This window comes from Staurois parvus, unplaced genomic scaffold (genome assembly GCF_062004578.1).
Source record: "Staurois parvus isolate SC_StPar_1 unplaced genomic scaffold, SC_StPar_1.0 ptg000173l, whole genome shotgun sequence".
Classification (NCBI taxonomy): Eukaryota; Metazoa; Chordata; class Amphibia; order Anura; family Ranidae; genus Staurois; species Staurois parvus.
Genome location: NW_028317969.1, coordinates 2,398,247 through 2,417,014, shown reverse-complemented (window position 1 = coordinate 2,417,014; position 18,768 = coordinate 2,398,247). Strand labels below are relative to the sequence as shown.

General features: G+C 41.8%; 1 protein-coding gene across 2 annotated transcripts in view; it reads left to right on the top strand.

The window, feature by feature from the left end:
* Positions 1 to 13,406, top strand: part of GDPD4 (glycerophosphodiester phosphodiesterase domain containing 4) — a 171,613-nt gene extending 158,207 nt beyond the window's left edge. For both annotated transcript variants that reach the window (XM_089676756.1, XM_089676755.1), the window contains exon 16: positions 4,407 to 13,406. In XM_089676756.1, coding sequence (XP_089532882.1) covers positions 4,407 to 4,522 — 116 coding nt within the window. In that variant the 3' untranslated portion in view covers positions 4,523 to 13,406. The remainder of the gene's footprint in view (positions 1 to 4,406) is intronic.
* Positions 13,407 to 18,768: the final 5,362 nt, after the last annotated feature.

The window sequence follows — 18,768 nt, the reverse complement described above, 5'->3', positions numbered from 1 at the left end:
GGGGCATTGTCTAGCCTGTAGAGGTCTGTGTGTCCCTCCATGGATATGCCTCCCCAGACCATCACTGACCCACCATCAAAACGGTCATGCTGAATGATGTTACAGGCAGCACAACATTCTCCATGGTCTAGTGACACTGACCCTAGCCAAATGCAAAACTAGTGAAAAACAGTCAGAAAAGATGAGTAGGGAAAAAATGTCAGTGGCCTCCACCTGTAAAAACATTCCTGTTTTGGGGGTCATCTCATTGTTGCCCATCTAGTACACCTGTTTTTAATTTCATTACCACCAAAGCAGCTGAAACTGATTAACAACCCCCTCTGCTACTTAACTGACCAGATCAATATTCCAGGAGTTTCAGTGGCTTGATGCTAGACTCTGATTAAATAGTGCTCCTTTCATTTTTTTGAGCAGTGTATTATTTACAGTATTATTCTGTGGTTTAGGTTTCCTAGTAATTGGTTGCCGGAAGATTGTGTATTCTCACTCCAGTTGTTGTATCAGTGATTTAACCATTTCCTGAGAGTTGTCTGCCAGGCCTGAATGTATCACACAAAAGTTGCAACACAACCAGTTATGGGCTCAACCAGATAATGGTAGGTTTTGATAAAAATATACAGTATATATATATATATATATATATAAATAGGTGAGCAAAACGTTAAAGATCAACACCTTAAATCTTCACCTCCCTCCCACGCTTCTCATGGTAACGCAGTCTAGAGGAGGAAAGGTTGCACATGTCGATAATATGCTGTATAATATCTTCACCTTCCTCTCACACCCATCTAAGGGGCACGATCCAGGGGAGGATCCGTTCATTAAATCCTTAATTTCCCCTGTACTCCTAGTATTTGGCAGCACATATAAATATGTAACTGGAGATCACATTCCATATCAGTTCAATTGAGATCCAAATATCAATAAAAAATACACAGTCCATAAAGGTCAGGCATAAGCCATTAAATCATAAAGAATCACTTTGAGCAATGAGATATACAGTCCATATGTCAAGGTGGCCATATACTTATCAAAGTCATTGTAGCCATCGAAGGATCACCACCAAGGAAGTCTCCAGAGATAACGCCATCCTGACCGGTTTTGCTGGATCACCCAGCTGCCTCAGAGGCAGGATTTGTTTCAGGTCAGGTCTGAATGTAGCAAAGACAATCACCGCAGACAATCTTTCAAATTCCAAATCTACAAAAACCCACCAAAAGACTTGACATCCACAAATATCTTTATTACATGCTGAAGGACTGAGGCAAACAATATATTGCAGTAGATGTTGGCATTTGCCGAATTTGAAGGTCAAAAGGAATATTTTTTTTCTGAGCCTCAATGTGCATCTTGCAGGAACAATACGGAAAATGACAATGAAGAAGGAAGCTACCTTATACAAAAAGGGAAGGATTACAGAAAATTACAGGCCACAGGGTGGCAACATGGCCATAAATGATTAACAGTGAAACAACAAATGATATAAAGATAGATGCAATTGCATTGCCCATATAACTGATGGAGAAAGCACACCGTGTGTCCCAGGCTTGTCCAACCTACGGCCCAAGATGGCTATGAATGTGGCCCAACACAAAATTAAGAATGTTTTTTGGGGATTTTTTTTTTTTTTAAAGTTTACACTTGGTGAACACATGTGGCTGAAGAAAAATGTGACAAGTCCATCCAGTTCAATTATAGAAAAAAAAAGGGTTTAACTGGGCCTAGAACTTTACTGTGGAAACAGTTTTCATGGACAGTTAAATTTACCGTATATAGTTACATAGTCTGGTTGAAAAAAGACAAAAGTCCATCCAGTTCAACCGTAAAAAAAGTTATAATCCTACACCCACAGTTGATCCAGAGGAAGGCAAAAAAAACCCAGCAAAGTATGATCCAATTTGCTCCTCCAGGGGAAAAAAATTCCTTCCTGATCCCCTGAGAGGCAATCGGATATTCCCTGGATCAACTTTACCTATAAATGTTAGTATCCAGTTATATTCTGTGTATCTAAGAAAGAATCCAGGACTTTTTTGAAGCAATCCACTGAGCTGGCCAGAACCAACTCTTGAGGGAGTCTATTCCACATTTTCACAGTTTTATCTTCCTAAAGAAAAATCTCCCACTTTTCACAATCACACCTATTGCATGTCATCAGATTCAGAAACTCCTTAATTTGTGAGCAACTATCTTCAAGGACGAAGCACACAAAGGGCAAAATTAGAACCTGATGAGCACCATGAGCATGCCAGATATCGCACTAGTTTTATGTTGTCCTCTTTTTCTTTTACTTTTATTATAAAAAATATTACAAAAAAAATGAAGTTTTATTACTCAGATAGGTTCATTATCTATATCAGCTTTTTTCCACCAGGGTGCCTTCTGAGTTTTTCAGGGGTGCCTTGGCAAAATGACCACAAATTGCCACAAATTGCTAAAAAATTTTCAACACGCCAAGGAATGGATCAAGCTTGCCTTCTTATTACACAAAGCCACAGGTTTTTATTGTGCAGCATTACAACCTTGGGCACCGTGCGGGCCAGTCACTGGCATCGTAACGACCAATGATGTCATCAGGTAGTAAAAAGGACATCGGCACCTGCGCAGCATTCTTGTTTGCCCCTCTGGTATCATTTTAGCAGAGAAAAGGATAAACTGTGGGAGAAGAGAAACACTAGAATACCAGTCAGTATCAATCACCTCCAATGTGTGGGTTGCCCACATGTGTGGATGCTGTTGCGATATGTAAAACTATTAGTTTAAATTTTCACATAGTTAGGCTCCATGTATACTGCAGCGGATAAACTCACGTTTAGGAGATTTCTGCATTTTTTTTCAGCAGCCCCTGAACTCTCCCTAATATTTCTTATGTGTCCATGTACACTATGTCGTTTACAGGCGGTTGAGTTTACAGTCGTTTTTTTGAATGCCTCAAACTTGCGTTCAGGAGTAGATTTTATCAGCGTTTCAATCGCCAAATGTTTGTAAACGCATGTAAACGCGGCTAACAGCGTTTATAAGCATTTGGAACATTTTTTTAACTCTTCTATTTCCAGATGCTGTCCAGAGCCTTTTTTCATTATGAAACATGCATGCAAAGCTTTTCCCCAGTACTCAAATGGGCCTGGCACACCATACTTTGAGGTTTCGCATGAAAGAAAATATGTTTGACACTGCTGCAATAATTTCTGCACAGAAATGATCTGGAACACATCCAAATACCGCAAAATAAAAAAATTAAAAAAAAGACAGCTAATCTCAACACATACTGCTCTCTCTGCTTCTGTTCTCTCTATTTCTCTCAAAATGTCTGAAATAGTTAATTTTTTACTATTTTTTAGTGCATTCTGGGCATTTTGGAAGGTCTCCTGAGGTTATCTTTAAAAAATGCTTCTAAACGCAAACGCTCATAAACGCGGTATGCAAACGCGGCTAAACAGATGTTTTTTAACCTACATTTTCAAGCAATCAGTTTCTATCGTTCAGAAGTGTCCATGGAGCCTTAGTCTGGCTGAAAAAAGACAAAAGTCCATGCAGTTCAACTATAAACAAAAAAAAAGTTATAATCCTATACCCACAGTTGATCCAGAGGAAGGCAAAAAAAAATTCAACAAAGTATAATCCAATTTGCTCCTGCAGGGAAAAAAATTCCTTCCTGATCCCCCGAGAGGCAATTGGATATTCCCTGGATCAACTTTACCTATAAATGTTATATCCAGTTATATTCTGTGTATCCAAGAAACAATCCAGGACTTTTTTAAAGCAATCCACTGAGCTGGCCAGAACCAACTCTTGAGGGAGTCTATTCCACATTTTCACAGCTCTCACTGTGAAGAAACCTTTCCGTGTTTCCGTGTATTTTTCTCCAGACGTAAAGAGTGCCCCCTTGTCCTCTGTGATGACTTCAGGGTGAAGAGCGCTATACCAAGCTATTCACATTTGAGAATACGGTGCCTTGAGATTGTGCAGAATTTTAAAGGGTGTCTTGAAGGTTGAGAAACACTGATCTCCTGTATATCAGTGATTGTTAATTGTAATCTGCCTGATGTTTTCTGCTCATCAGCTATCTTTATTGTTAGTGTATTTTATGGCCTAAGACAATTGCCCAGGAAGATCAAAAGGTTGGACACCCCTGGCTTCTTCTTGTATGTGTATCTAACTTGGGCTTGGATCATATCCAGTAAGATGAATCCTGTGTAGACATTTGGACTTAACTGTTTTATTCTTTGCATATTGAGCTATTACGAGAACCCGTCACTTTTTCCATCCCAGGCAGATTTGGCCTTTTTCACTGGCATGCTATACTATGGGTTCATGGACTTTGCCCATTATCATTTCTCTTAGCTTTCCTCATCTAACTTTGCATATTTGTATAAAACCATCCCAAATGATCTTGTGTTGTTTTTCAGAGATGGACATGTCGGTGTCAGAGGACAGTTATGGGAGGAGTCTGCCTACCACCCCAAATGCAAGATCCAACGCTGACAACGTGAGCTCTGCAGAAATTGCCTGTGAGGGCCAGTGACTCTATATAGACAATGGGGCCCTATGATTCCTCTGATAGGTGCCTGGGAATGGATATGTAGCATTTCAGCTGCTTCTTAAACACAAAGGAGGCAGCCAACCTGAGACTAAACCAGTACCTGAGAAATAATGTGAAATTGTGCTCATTTTTCTGTGCTTAAAGCCCTTCCCAGGGGTGGACTGACAACTCATGGGGCCCCTGGGCAATAGGAAATCATGGGGTCCCTGTGTCTTCACCCACACTCAAACCACACCCAAAAAAAACCTATGAAAGGTACCAGGGTCATCTCATGGGGCCTCCTACTGACCTCGGGCCCTCAGGCAGTGGCGGAGTGCCTAAATGGTCAGTCTGCCCCTGGCCCTTCCTATAAGAATAATGTAAACTGAAGTGCCACACCGCTGCTAAAAGGTCCAGATATTACTTTATTTCAATAAAAGTCAGGGAGACAATCCATAGAGTAGCTTTCCTGATTTGGGGGTCCAAAAATGCCCCCCTTCATCGAGCCTGAGAGTAAAATCAATGTAAATGGCTGCCAATACCAACTGCAGGCAGTGTGCCTGTAATCACACTGGAAGAAAAACCATTAAAGGTCCAGTTCGTTTCTAGTCCAATTTTCAATCTCAAGTCCTGATGAAGGGGGCATTTTCTGGACCTCCAAAATGCGTTGGATGCCTTTCAGTCTTGATAGCACCCTAAACACTGCGATTTTGCTGCATTTGCCACAAAATGTGTGAAAATTGCCTCAAAATGCACACAAAAAAACACATCTGGTCCAGAATTTTATCCTTGAGCTTCTTTGCCATGACAAAAGCACATAGGGCAGCCCATTCAAGCCTTATGCATGAGAAATGGAAACGCATGTTAATCGCTTAAACAAAAAAACACAAGTGGGAATGCGCATTCCCACTATGCAAAATGTGCTTAGATATGTGCTTGTTTCCCTGTTAGATGCCTATTTTGGTAACTGCATCGAATCATTTAAACAACAGTGGGGATCAATAGGGTATTGACCGATTCCTTGTTGAACAGTTAGAGGTATGCAGAATTGGGCATGTCTACCAGACAGATGTCACATAACATATATGCTAGTTTTCTCTAAGTCTAGCTGGTTTTGTGAAGGAAGAAGGGTTCACGGATAGACACCTCCTAGCCCTCTACTCGTTCAAGGTGGACAATGGCAATTTGAGGTATTTATAGTGGTAAGATCCTCTTCAGACGTGGTCAACCAGGAGGTTGCTGCTGCTTTTGACATGTGACCGCCCAGTCTGGTCACAAATGGGCAAGCCATGCATTTTTTATCCTATGTTCAGCACAAGGTAATTTATGGGTGTGTATTGCTCTACCCCAGCCTTTCTTAGCCAGGATTCCATGGAACATTTGGTTTTCCCCCAGGCATTCCTAGGGGTTCCTTGAGTAGTGCTGGAGTGATCTGCAACCTACACTGACCATCATTGTAAGGGAGCGATGTTCAAAGTGCATCCAGTGAAAGGGGTCACGTCTACATTGACCAACAATGGAAGGGTATCAAGGAGGCCCACGTGCAATTGAGCATGTGTGTCAGATCGCTGTCACCTTAAACATGTGCTAGGCTTGCCTGAGTCTAGCTGGTTTGTGAAGGGAGAAGCATGCCTGGATAGACAACTCCTAGCCCTCTACTCGTTCATAGTAGACAGTGTTAGTTGGAGGTATTTACACTGATCAGATCCTCTTCAAAAGTGGTCAGACAGGAGATTGCTGCTGCTCTTGACATGAGATTGTCCAGTCTGGTCACAAATGGGCAAGCCATGCATTTTTTTTAGTCCTATGTTCAGCACAAGGTAGTATACAGGTGTGTATTGCTGTAGCCCAGTCTCTCTCAACCAAGTCTCCATGGAACACTAGGTTTTCCCCTAGACGTCACTAGAGGTTCCTTGAGTTTCTTGAGTAGTGCTGGATTGATCTCCAGCCTACATTGAGCATCAATGTAAGAGAGCGATGTTCAATGTACATCCAGTAAATGGGGTCACTTCTACATTGACCAACAATGTAAGAGTAACAAGCGGGCAGTATTTATAAAAAAAATAAATACATAGCTATTTGTCCAGTGAAACTGCTGTACAATTTTTCAGTGGCAAAACTGATCGTTCTTCTTGTTTCCTCTACAGGTCAAATGTTCATTCATATAAAATAAAATGGTTCAAGAAAATACCACACTGTGGCCACTAGATTGAGTGACCAGCAATATAAGGAGCCATTAAATGGAGCTAAAGATCATAGAAAATAAATACTTGTTTTCTATGATCATCAGTGACATCTAGTGGTCATAATGTGGTATTTCCCCAACCATTCCTTTTTTTTATGAATTACCATAATTCAATCTGTAAAGGAAATAGCCTGAGAACATTGGATTTTGCTCTATTTGCACTGGACAAATGTACCAACAGTTTCACTGGACAAATAACTATGCATTTTTTTTTTATAAATACACCTTTTTGCAGCTTGTGTTTTTTTTTGTCATTATTACTATTTGTTTCATTTCATGATGATTATTATTACAAAAATTTAGTCTTATAAGGCAGGAGGTATTGTTAAAAGGATCCACTCTGGGTGTCAGATACTGTAGGTCCCCGGTGCCCAAGCTGCGGCCCAAGGGCCACATGTGGCCCTTTGGTGTATGATGTGTGGCCCTCGGACCTTATCAGTTTGTATCGGAAACATTGATTAGGGTAATAGCATTGATCTCTACTAGCCTCATGTAACGTTCCCAGTTTCATATTGTCTTCTGGAGTATATCCCCAGCCAAAAATGTAGCATGTCCACATTCTCTGCCCCTCCTTTCCTCTGTTAGGTCTGCAGTTCTGACAGTCCTCTGAAGTATTACATATATCGAACATTTTGTGTGGCCCTTTGGTGATATCAGGGGCCACATCTGAGACAACGTTTAGCTCACAAGTGGAGAGCCACTGCTCAGGGTGCTCCAAATGTATTATTGTTTTATTTTAGGAACACCTTACCGGGATGCAGATCTACTACTAATGGACCTTAAGGCCACATTCATATTGTTGAGCTGCGGTAAAGCACATTGCTGTGATGTAGTGACATCTATTCTGAATGGCACCCCAAAGGACGTGTGTCATAGCGCATCACAACACATGGTAATGCATGTGTATTGAATCACAAAAAACTACCACATGCAGCTTCTTTTCTTTTATAATGAAGGCATGCATCTTTTTTGTGGCTCATAAGGCCCAGTCTACACTGTTGTGCTGCAGTAACGCAAATGAATAGGTCGTCTTAAACTGAGCTCTGGGTTTATTATAAAGGCTCCTCCACGCTGCAAGGGGTAATTGTTCCTTTTTGCTATTAAGGGTACCATTAAAAAGCATTTTTACTTACTTTATCCCCCGCTTCCCCAGCAGCTGGTGCTCTTCTCTTTTTTCAGATGCTCTAAATTATGGGCAAGCCCTTGGCGTCCTCACTTAAGATGCAGAACTGATGGTCCTGCATGGAACATGATGACTTAATTGCTGCAAGGCACCAGTCGCATGGAAGAACTTAATTTTCTTCCACCTCAGTACCAAAAGTTCCCCTCAGGCTAGTGACATAGTGGGCTTCTTTTGGGAATTCCCTTCAGGAATACATTGATGTAAAGAAAGTTTTTACCCTACTATCCTCAATCACGCTTTTCTATTGAATGGGCCCCCACTACCGTACAGATACAATCTGCTCCCCCCTAAAGAGCATCATCATCTACTGCAGGCCCTTCACCTCATGGCAGACCCTTAACTTCTAAGCTCATGGGACCTCCTCAAATACTTTCAAACTAAACATTCACCCCAACCTTTGACAAGGGAAGAGGGAAAGGGGTTTCTCCACCTTAATGCAAAAACTTCCCAGTCTTACATTTCACTCTATCCTACAGAGAGGTACACACAGTGTCTCTATTGATAGCTTCTCTCCATTGTTTTTTCTCTCCTACTGGTTCTAAATTGCTCCACAAGGTAGCCTTTTTTTTCCGACACCTCCTTGCAGCTTACAATCATGAATGGTGGTCACCTCCTTCCCTCTTAGAGAGGATTACAAGGAATTTTCTAAATCTGCATGTGGACTTTTATCCACTCAGCAATGCTACAAAAAAACATTTATTCTAATAACTGGGATAACCAGCCTCCTGGCTGCTGTCCAGTAGACTTGCCATCAAGCATGGCTTCTGCCTGGTATTCTTTAGACCTACCACTATATCTCTCTAATTTTAATAGCAACCACAATGTGATGGGTTTTACTCGCTATCTATTCACACTTCAGTGTAGTTTGTACATTGCTGATCTATTCTCACTTTGTGGTGCTATATAATTAGACCCCAAATCAAAGCCTGAACTTTCATGTCCGAGGGCAGCTTGGAGACCTGTTTTTCTTAGCAAGCTCCTGAGTCAAATCTTTGACCCATAGGCCTGAACATTGATGTACTCACTTCTCTCTGCACCTTTCTTGGGCTTCTTCTACGACCTTATACTGCTCAGAATTTCTGGGACTAATCCTATCTATCTTCAGTCATTAATATTTACATTTCCTTCAGCACAACTATTTGTCTATCACCGACAACATGTTCATGAGCGCTCTGCTATTGGCACTCTTCGGTTGCAACCCCATGAGAATTTCTCTCAGGCTTCTCCACTCAAGATCACTGCAACTGTCCTGCTCACTACGTGCAGAGGTTAGCGTAGTTGACCCCCTTTTCTACACAGTTCTCCCTGGCCTACAACTCTCAGACTCTGCCCTGAGTTTTGATATGCCAGCTCTGCACATTTTCAGGTCAATGATCATTGGGCTGCCTGTTTAAGAAGCTGAGATGTTCTGCTCTACCCTCCTTAAAAGATCTGGTCTTTGCACCGGTCGGCTTCATTCACTTTCTTCGACCTAGTGCTGAAAAAATTGTTGTTTGCAAGCGCAAAACACCTAGCCCTTCATACCCAGCAAATGGTTGCTCTTCACCTTCGCTGTTGCAGATATCTGGGGCCTTCCTCAGATGCTTTTTCCATGCAGCCCCCTCTCTTTGTGCTCAAAGAAGTTACTCTCTTACAAGGTCCTCTGTGAGAATGGAACCTTCTTCTCTCTCCTTAAACCCTAACAGTTGTAGTTCCGCCCTTTCTTTCCCTGTGTTCTTCCTGCTTTTTTTATGATACATGAGGACAAAGTGTATTGGAAGTCCTTCTTGCTTTCCTGGGGTTCTTTTTATCAGCTTCTGTGACAATGTCATTTTCCCTCCCTATGTTCTGTCTTGAAGGCATGTAAAACACCCATGAACTGCATTGTAGGTGGGGTCAGGACTATCATCTATGGCTGCCTGCCATGTATTCTCTTGCCAACTGACCCATCTTCCGTTTTTCACAGGGTGGTGTGGTATGGGATTCCCATTCCTATTCCACAATGTATCTATTTTGCTTTTTTAGGGCTTTTGTCTACAGTGAATGAGTCCTCCCCTACCTAAACCCATTCCCCAAGGGATGAGACAGTGACCCTTCCCAATGGTTTCAGGTCACTGCCTGTTTTTCTGTTCACATTCTCACAGCTGTTTTTTGACAGGTGACTGTAACTCTGCTGATCCCTGCTTTGGCTACAAGGTGCTTCTGCCATTGTTTGTCTGTTTGGATCCTTTCACCCTTCTTGTTTTTCTTACAGACCGGTTACTACAGTTTTGGCTGTTTTGGTGCCCACCCCTCGATTTATTGCTTGGGGATGTCCCATGGTCTTAGAATCAACACCTGTGTCCCGTACGGTATAAATAAATAATAGGAATTTTGCCATACCCATAAATTCCTTATCTTGGAGTACAGTAAATGATGCATGACCCCCCCCACCCCCACCCCCTTACCTTTTTCTGTGATCTCCCTACTGCTTGCTAAAAAACCAGAGTCTCACAGTGTGGGTAGGTTATATGCACAATAAAGCCGTAAGTACTTGGTGGTGTCACTCCAGGCTGAGGTGTAGAGCCCCACTCTGGCACTCTGGATAGTAGAGATGCCTGTGTGAGAAAAACGTATCCAGTGAGCAATGAACATTTTAGCTGAAAACCACCGCTTGCCTAGCCAATCCTAGTATGGATGTGTACAAGTGAAAGCCTCAGTCAATGCCACTCCTCAGGCTACGACCCCTGACATGTTTCACCCCACCCACCAGGGCTTAATCATAGGGCCCTCCTATGATTAACCACTTGCCCTCTGGAAGATTTACCCCCCTTCCTGACCAGGCTAATTTTTGCAATACAGCACTGCGTTACTTTAATTGACAATTGTGCGGTCATGCAACACTCTACATAAATTACATTTATGGCATTTTTTTTACCTCAAATAAAGCTTTCTTTTAGTGGTATTTGCTCACCTCTGCATTTTTTATTTTTTGCACTTTAAACAAAGAAGACTGACAATTAAAAAAAAAATATATATATATATATATATATATTTTTGACTTTTTGCTATAAAACATATCCAATAAAACAATAAAAATTCTTCATAAATTTAGGCCAAAATGTATTCTGCTACATGTCTTTGGTAAAAAAAAAAAAAACTAAGTGTATATTAATTGACCATCTACAAATGGTGGTATATATACTAGAATTTTTATTTATTTCTTTTTTTTATACTAGTAATGGCAGCGATCATCAACTTATAGCGGGACTGCAGCAGGCATTCTGACACTGGGTGGGAACTGACTAACTGCCGCTGACATCTCCCTTGGCACTAATACAGTAATCATTGCTAATAAAAAGCACTGACACTGTACTAAAGACACTGGGCAGGAAGGGGTTAACATCTGGGGCGATCAATGGGTTACCTGTGTAGTGTTTTTACTAGGAGACATGCTGCTTTCTATCTCTCTGCTTTGTTGTTTACACACAGATCTCTCCCACGTCAGGTTCTCCGCAGATCACCGAGTCCCAGCCATGAATTGCTGGCCAGGACCCGGTGATTGACATCTTTGGGAGCCACTGACAGCGCGGGTAGGGCGGCGCGTGCACTCGCACCCCCTTCCAAGAAATGTGAAATCAGGTATATAAAAGCGATTTTGCACAGCCACAGTACATCTGGTATGGGGCGGTCTTTAAATGGTTAAGCCCCAGTGGGTGGTGCAAAACATGTCAGGAGGCATGACCCAAGGAACAGCAATGACGTAGGCTTTCGCATGTACACACCCATACTAGGATCGGCTAAGGCAGTGTTTCTCAACTCCAGTCCTCATGGACCCCCAACAGGTCATGTTTTCAGGATTTCCCTCAGATGAAACAGCTGTGGTAATTACTAAGGCAGTGAAACTGATCAAATCACCTGTGCAAAATAATGGAAATCCTGAAAACATGACCTGTTGGGGGTCCATGAGGACTGGAGTTGAGAAACACTGGGCTAAGGAGAGCGGCTTTTTTGAGCTAAAATGGGTAGATTTTATGGGTACACTTGGCAGCAGTCGCAGCAAAGAATCAATTATTGTACCTTGCACTGATACAGATTCAGAATTTACAGGAACATCAAAATACTTTTTTTTTTTTCTTGGTACCATAAGAAAAAATAAGAGCACATAACAATTGCAGTGATGAAGAAGCCCCACTGCAAGGGTACATTTTTCTCTCTTTTTTTTAAGTTCAGCTTTACGCCAAAAAAAAAAAAAAAAAATCTAAAATAAATTTTAGTGTATAATGCTCCATTCGAACCATTTGGAAAAGAAAATGAATGGGGTGCCCTAATGCAATGCACCGCAATTCTCAGCACAAGACGTATGTGCTAATGCAGTGCTACAATGTGAACTAACTACTAAATGGTTAGTATATTATTATTATCATTTTTATCCAGGATTTATATAGCGCCAACAGTTTGCGCAGCTCTTTACAAAATGAAGGTAGACATTACAGTTACAATACAATTTTGTACAAGAGGAAACAGAGGGCCCGGCTCGTCAGAGCTTACAATCTAGGAGGAATGGTTGAGTGATACGAAAGGTAATAGTTGTGGGGGGGATGAACAGATGTAGGAAATAAATGGTGGTTTACTAGGTAGAAGCAGGATAGGCTTCTTTAAAGAGAAAGGTTTTCAGGGATCGTCTAAAGGTGGATAGGTTAGGAGACAGCCGGACAGATTGGGGTAGGGAGTTCCATAGGATGGGAGAAGCTCGGGAGAAGTCCTGGAGGCGAACATGGGAGGAGGTGACACGGGAACTAGAGAGCAGAAGGTCTTGGGAGGATCAAAGAGAGTGGTTTGGTTCATATTTTGAGACCATGTTGGTGATGTAGCTGGGGGCAGAGTTGTGGATGGCATTGTAAGTTGTTGTTAGTATTTAGAATTTTATTTGTTGGGCGAGTGGAAGCCAGTGGAGGGATTGGCAGAGAGGGGTCCCTATTTTCTCAGAGGTAGAGTTGTAACTAAAAGACACCAGGAAAAGTACAGTTTTCAGAGGGGTGCACAGAATAATTTTCTAGGATGAGATTAAAGTTAGCTATATATTTTACCATTTGATTGTACAATCTCTTTACAATGTATTTTTTAGATTTACCAAAACTATATAATATGAGGGCTACCTAAAAAAAAAACTATTACATCTGTACCCAATGAGACAAGTCCCTGCACTACATAGTGGCTGGCAGATCTAAAGGCGATTGTACGATCGTATTTTAATATATATATAATCAGCTAAAGGGAGAGGATGTGTGTCCGCTTTGCAAATTTTCATGTCTGACCGGAGTGTCTCTTTATTATGTGATTTATGTTAGTAATGTGTTTGATGTGTGTTTACAATCTGCTATTGGGAACTGAATAAGCTGCTATGTAGAGCAATAATGTATCTTAATGTATGATGTGACTTCATGTTACTATGGAACTGTGTCGGATGCTGTAATAAAAATGTTTTGTAAAAAACAAAATGACTTCTTGGTTCTTCTCAAGCTGGAAATGCTGCATGAAAATGATAGATTTCTCTGTAATTGTGGATTCAGAAAACATTGGTGATCTATCACAAACCCAAGGGAAGGCTTTGTGCTCAGTTACACTATAGGATGGATTTACTAAAGGTCAATAGACTGGGAACTCCAGAGCTTAGTAAATGAGAGGAAGCTCTGCTGACGCATGTGCAATCAAAAATGCAATTTTTTTTTATGCTCCTTGCGTGTGATTGGGTATTCTTTGCAAAGTGAAGCTTCACCCCATTTACTCTGAGGCTGCAAAAGTTGAAATGCCGTGCTGGCACAAGCTCTGACAGCACGGCCTTTCAACTTTTGCAGCCTCAGAGTGATCCTTGTACCAGCTCCAGAGAGGGGGAATTACCTACTTCACACATCTCTGCAAGGATATCTCTGGCCTGTGGGACTTCATCTTCACCACACGAGGGCACTTCATCTCCACATTTTCCAGCTATCCATTTTCTGACCAGAAAGAGAGGGGAATCTTCAGGATATTATATATACATGCGTATTACCAATACGCTTCTGGTTAGTGCGCATTTCTATCATTTGCACTGGAAAACAGCAAGCACTATTACAGGACTGCATTTCATTCATGATTTAAATTTTATGTTTGGTTTTATTTCTTATCATTACTGTTGCCTATATTAGGGCAACACCATATAGCGCTGCATTTTATATTTGTACATTTATCTTGGGACTTCTTATGTGTTTTCCTTGAATGTTCAGCTGCTGACATTTTGGAGCGCTCACTGCAGTTTTTTCTATTTATATAAATCCCTGTGTTTGTTTATTAGTATTATTATTACATCGGGTTTATATAGCGCCAAAGGGTTTGCTCAGCGCTGTACAATAGAGGGGGGGGACAATACATGAAACAACACAGCAACAACAAACAGCACACGAGGGGTTAGAGGGCCCTACTCGTTCGAGCTTACAATCTAGGAGGGAGGGGGTAAGGGGGTTACTCCAGCCTAAACTGTTATCATCATTATCAGAAATTATTAATGACTTAGAATGACTCTGGATCAACTGTGGGTATAGGATTATAACTTTTTTTTTTTTTTTTAATGGTTGAACTGGATGGACTTTTGTCTTTTTTCAGCCAGACTAACTATGTAACTATGAATGTGTACCCACCGAAAACAATATGGGGGAGATTTACTGAAAATGGTGCAGCTGTGCATAGTAACCAGTCATCTTCTAACTTCAGCTTGTTCAATTATACATTGACAGTAAAACTGTTTAACTGAGAACATTCGATGTTGCCATATTCACACAGAACAAATGTACATGCCGGTTTTGCTGGACAAATAACTATACAAAGTTTGTATAAATAAACTGGAAGCTGGTTGGTTACTGTGCACAGCTGCACCTGATTTTATGGGCATCTGTTTTAGTAAATCTCCCCCCATGCAGTTTATTTATACAAAATTTGTATGGTTATTTGTCTAGCGAAACTGGCATGTACATTTGTTCTGTGTGAATATTATTATTATTATTATACAGGATTTATATTATTATTATTATACAGGATTTATATAGCGCCAACAGTTTGCTCAGCGCTTTACAATATAACGGGAGACAATACAGCAACAATACAGTTCAATACAAGAGGGAAAGGAATATGGCAACATCAAATGTTCTCAGGCTATTTCCTCTACAGGTCGAGTGAGAAATTTTCAACCTGTAGAGGAAATCACAGTCAATAACAGTCAATTTTGCCGTATTTGAACAAAACGAATGAACATGCAGATCCTACAACATTAATCGCTATGTGATTTTTTTTTTATTGTTTCCTTTAAACTGGCTGATCGTACAGTTATCAAACACACACAGTGCAATTTATAGTAAACCTCTACTATAAAAAAAGAAGGTAGCTGCCCAGGGGCGGACTGACAACTCATGGGGCCCCCGGGCAATAGGGATCATGGGGCCCTTGTGTCCTTGCCCAAACTCAAAAAAGCCTATGCAAAAGGTACCAGGGGCATCTCATGGGGCCCCCCACTGACCCCGGGCAGTGCCCGAGTTTCCAAATGGTCAGTCCGCCCCTGCATCTGCCATTGCTGAACTCCTTAAAATGCTAGTGGCCTGGCTGTTATGCTGAACTTCTTGCTTCAATACTATGGAAGTCATGGATCTGAGACAACTCCAAGAAATTATACACCAGTCAGCCATAACATTATGACCATTGATAGGTAAAGTGAATAACATTGATTATCTTGTGACAATGGCATCTGAATGGGGGTGGGATATATATTGCAGCACGTGAACATGGTGTCCCTGAAGCTGATGTGTTGAAAGCAGAAAAATGTGCGCAGGTTAATTGGCTCCTGTCTAAATTGTCCCTAGTATGTGTATGTATGAACGTGAGTTAGGGACCTTAAATTGTACACCCCTTGAGGGTTAGGGACTGATGTGAATGCACAATATATATGTAAAGCGCTGGGTAAATTGACAGTGCTATATAAGTACATGAAATAAATAAATAAGTGTAAGGAATTGAGTGAGTTTTACAGAAAGGATTTGAGCGGCTGGGTTGGAGCATCTCAAAAACTGCAGCTTGTGTGGGATGTTCCCAATTTGCAGTGGTCAGGACCAACCAAAAGGGGGCCAAGGAAGGAAAACCAGCGAACTGGCAACAGGATCATGGGTGGCCAAGGCTCATTGATGCACATGGGAAGTAAAAGCTGGCCTTCATATTCCAATCCAATTGAAGAGCTACTGTAGCTCAAATTGATGAAAACCTTTAATGTTGGTTCTGATAGAGAGGTGTCACAACACACAGAGCATCGCAGATTTTTGCATATGGGGTTGCGTAGCCACAGACCATGCTGACCCGTATCCACAGCCAAAAACGCCTACAATGGGCACGTGAGCATCAAAACCGGACCAAAGAGCAATGGAAGTTGGTGGCCTGGTCTGATGAATTCAAGAATGGTTTGATGAACACATGTTCAAGGTGTTGACAGATCTTGATTCAATTGGGCATCGGTGGGATGTGCTGGAAAAATAATTCCGATTCATGGAGAACCCACCGTGCAACTTACGGGACTTAAAGGGTCTTCTACTGACAGGCTGGTGCCACATACCACAGCTTACCTTCAGAGGTCTAGTGGAGTCCATGCCTCGACGGGTTATGGTGGGTGGTCATAATGGTTTATTGACCTACATACATTTGGATTTTCCCTTTCCTGCCAAAGTGCGAAATAATTTATCAGCAACACTGAACATGGCTCATACAAAGTATCCATAGTTATATAACCAGAAGCATGAGTTCAGCTGTTTGCAGTGAAGGGTACTGTTAATGCTACAGCATATAAAGTCAATTGTGTCTTTCTAACTTTGTGATTAGGGCTGCCATTAAAAATCATATACAGTTTACCTGACAGGAAAGACGCCCCATCTCCCCATATACTCCCCATGCACCCCTCATTCAGCACCCTCTGCATTCCCCATTATACATTCTGCACTACCTGTATACAGTGGGGCAAAACAGTATTTAGTCAGCCACCAATTGTGTAAGTTCTCCCACTTAAAAAGATGAGAGAGGCCTGTAATTGGCATCATGGGTAGACCTCAACTATGAGAGACAAAATGAGAAAAAAAATCCAGACAATCACATTGGCTGATTTGGAAAGAATTTATTTTCAAATTATGGTGGAAAATAAGTATTTGGTCACCTACAAACAAGCAAGATTTCTGGCTCTCACAGACCTGGACCTTCTTCTTAAGAGGTTTCTCTGTCCTGCACTCATTACCTGTATCAATGGCACCTGTTTGAACTTGTTATCAGTATAAAAGACACCTGTCCACAACCTCAAACAGTCACACTCCAAACTCCACTATGGTGAAGATCAAAGAGCTATCGAAGGACACCAGAAACTAAATTGTAGACCTGCACCAGGCTGGGAAGACTGAATCTGCAATAGGCAAGCAGCTTGGTGTGAACAAATCAACTGTGGGAGCAATAATTAGAAAATGGAAGACATACAAGACCACTGATAATCTCCCTCGATCTGGGGCTCCACGCAAGATCTCACCCCGTGGGGTCGAAATGATCACAAGAACGGTGAGCGAAAATTCCAGGACCACACGGGGGACCTAGTGAATGACCTTCAGAGAGCTGGGACCAATGGAACAAATGCTACTATCAGTAACACACTACGCCGCCAGGGACTCAGATCCTGCAGTGCCAGACGTGTCCCCCTGCTTAAGTCAGTACATGTCCGGGCCCGTCTGAAGTTTGCTAGAGAGCATTTGGATGATCCAGAAGAGGATTGGGAGAATGTCATATGGTCAGATGAAACCAAAATAGAATGGTTTGGTAGAAACACAACTCGTCGTGTTTGGAGGAGAGAGAATGCTGAGTTGCATCCAAAGAACACCATACCTACTGTGAAGCATGGGGGTGGCAACAACATGCTTTGGGGCTGTTTCTCCACAAAGGGACCAGGACGACTGATCCATGTACAGGACAGAATGAATGGGGCCATGTATTGTGAGATTTTGAGTGCAAATCTCCTTCCATCAGCAAGGGCATTGAAGATGAAACGTGGCTGGGTCTTCCAACATGACAATGATCCCAAACATACCGCTCGGGCAACAAAGGAGTGGCTTCGTAAGAAGCATTTCAAGGTCCTGGAGTGGCCTAGCCAGTCTCCAGATGTCAACCCCATAGAAAACATTTGGAGGGAGTTGAAAGTCTGTGTTGCCCAGCGACAGCCCCAAAACATCACTGCTCTAGAGGAGATCTGCATGGAGGAATGGGCCAACATACCAGCAACAGTGTGTGCCAACCTTGTGAAGACTTACAGGAAACGTTTGACCTCTGTCATTGCCAACAAAGGATATATAGCAAAGTATTGAGGTGAACTTTTGATATTGACCAAATACTTATTTTCCACCATAATTTGCAAATAAATTCTTTCCAAATCAGCCAATGTGATTGTCTGGATTTTTTTTCTCCTTTTGTCTCTCATAGTTGAGGTCTACCTATGATGCCAATTAGGCCTCTCTCATCTTTGTAAGTGGGAGAACTTGCACAATTGGTGGCTGACTAAATACTTTTTTGCCCCACTGTATCTTCTATCGATTACACCTCACTCTACACCACCGCTACACCTCACTCTGCATCCTCTGGATTCCCTATTACCCAGTACCACCTACATCCCCTACCACTCTCTGTACCCTCATTGCACCTCACTATGTACTCCCCTCCCCCACTACCGTACTCTGTACGTATTGCAATACCTGCATTTTACAACAAATAAAGGAGTACTCCCAACCCTGTGGAAGTCAATAAAGTCACAAGCCCAGTAACAGA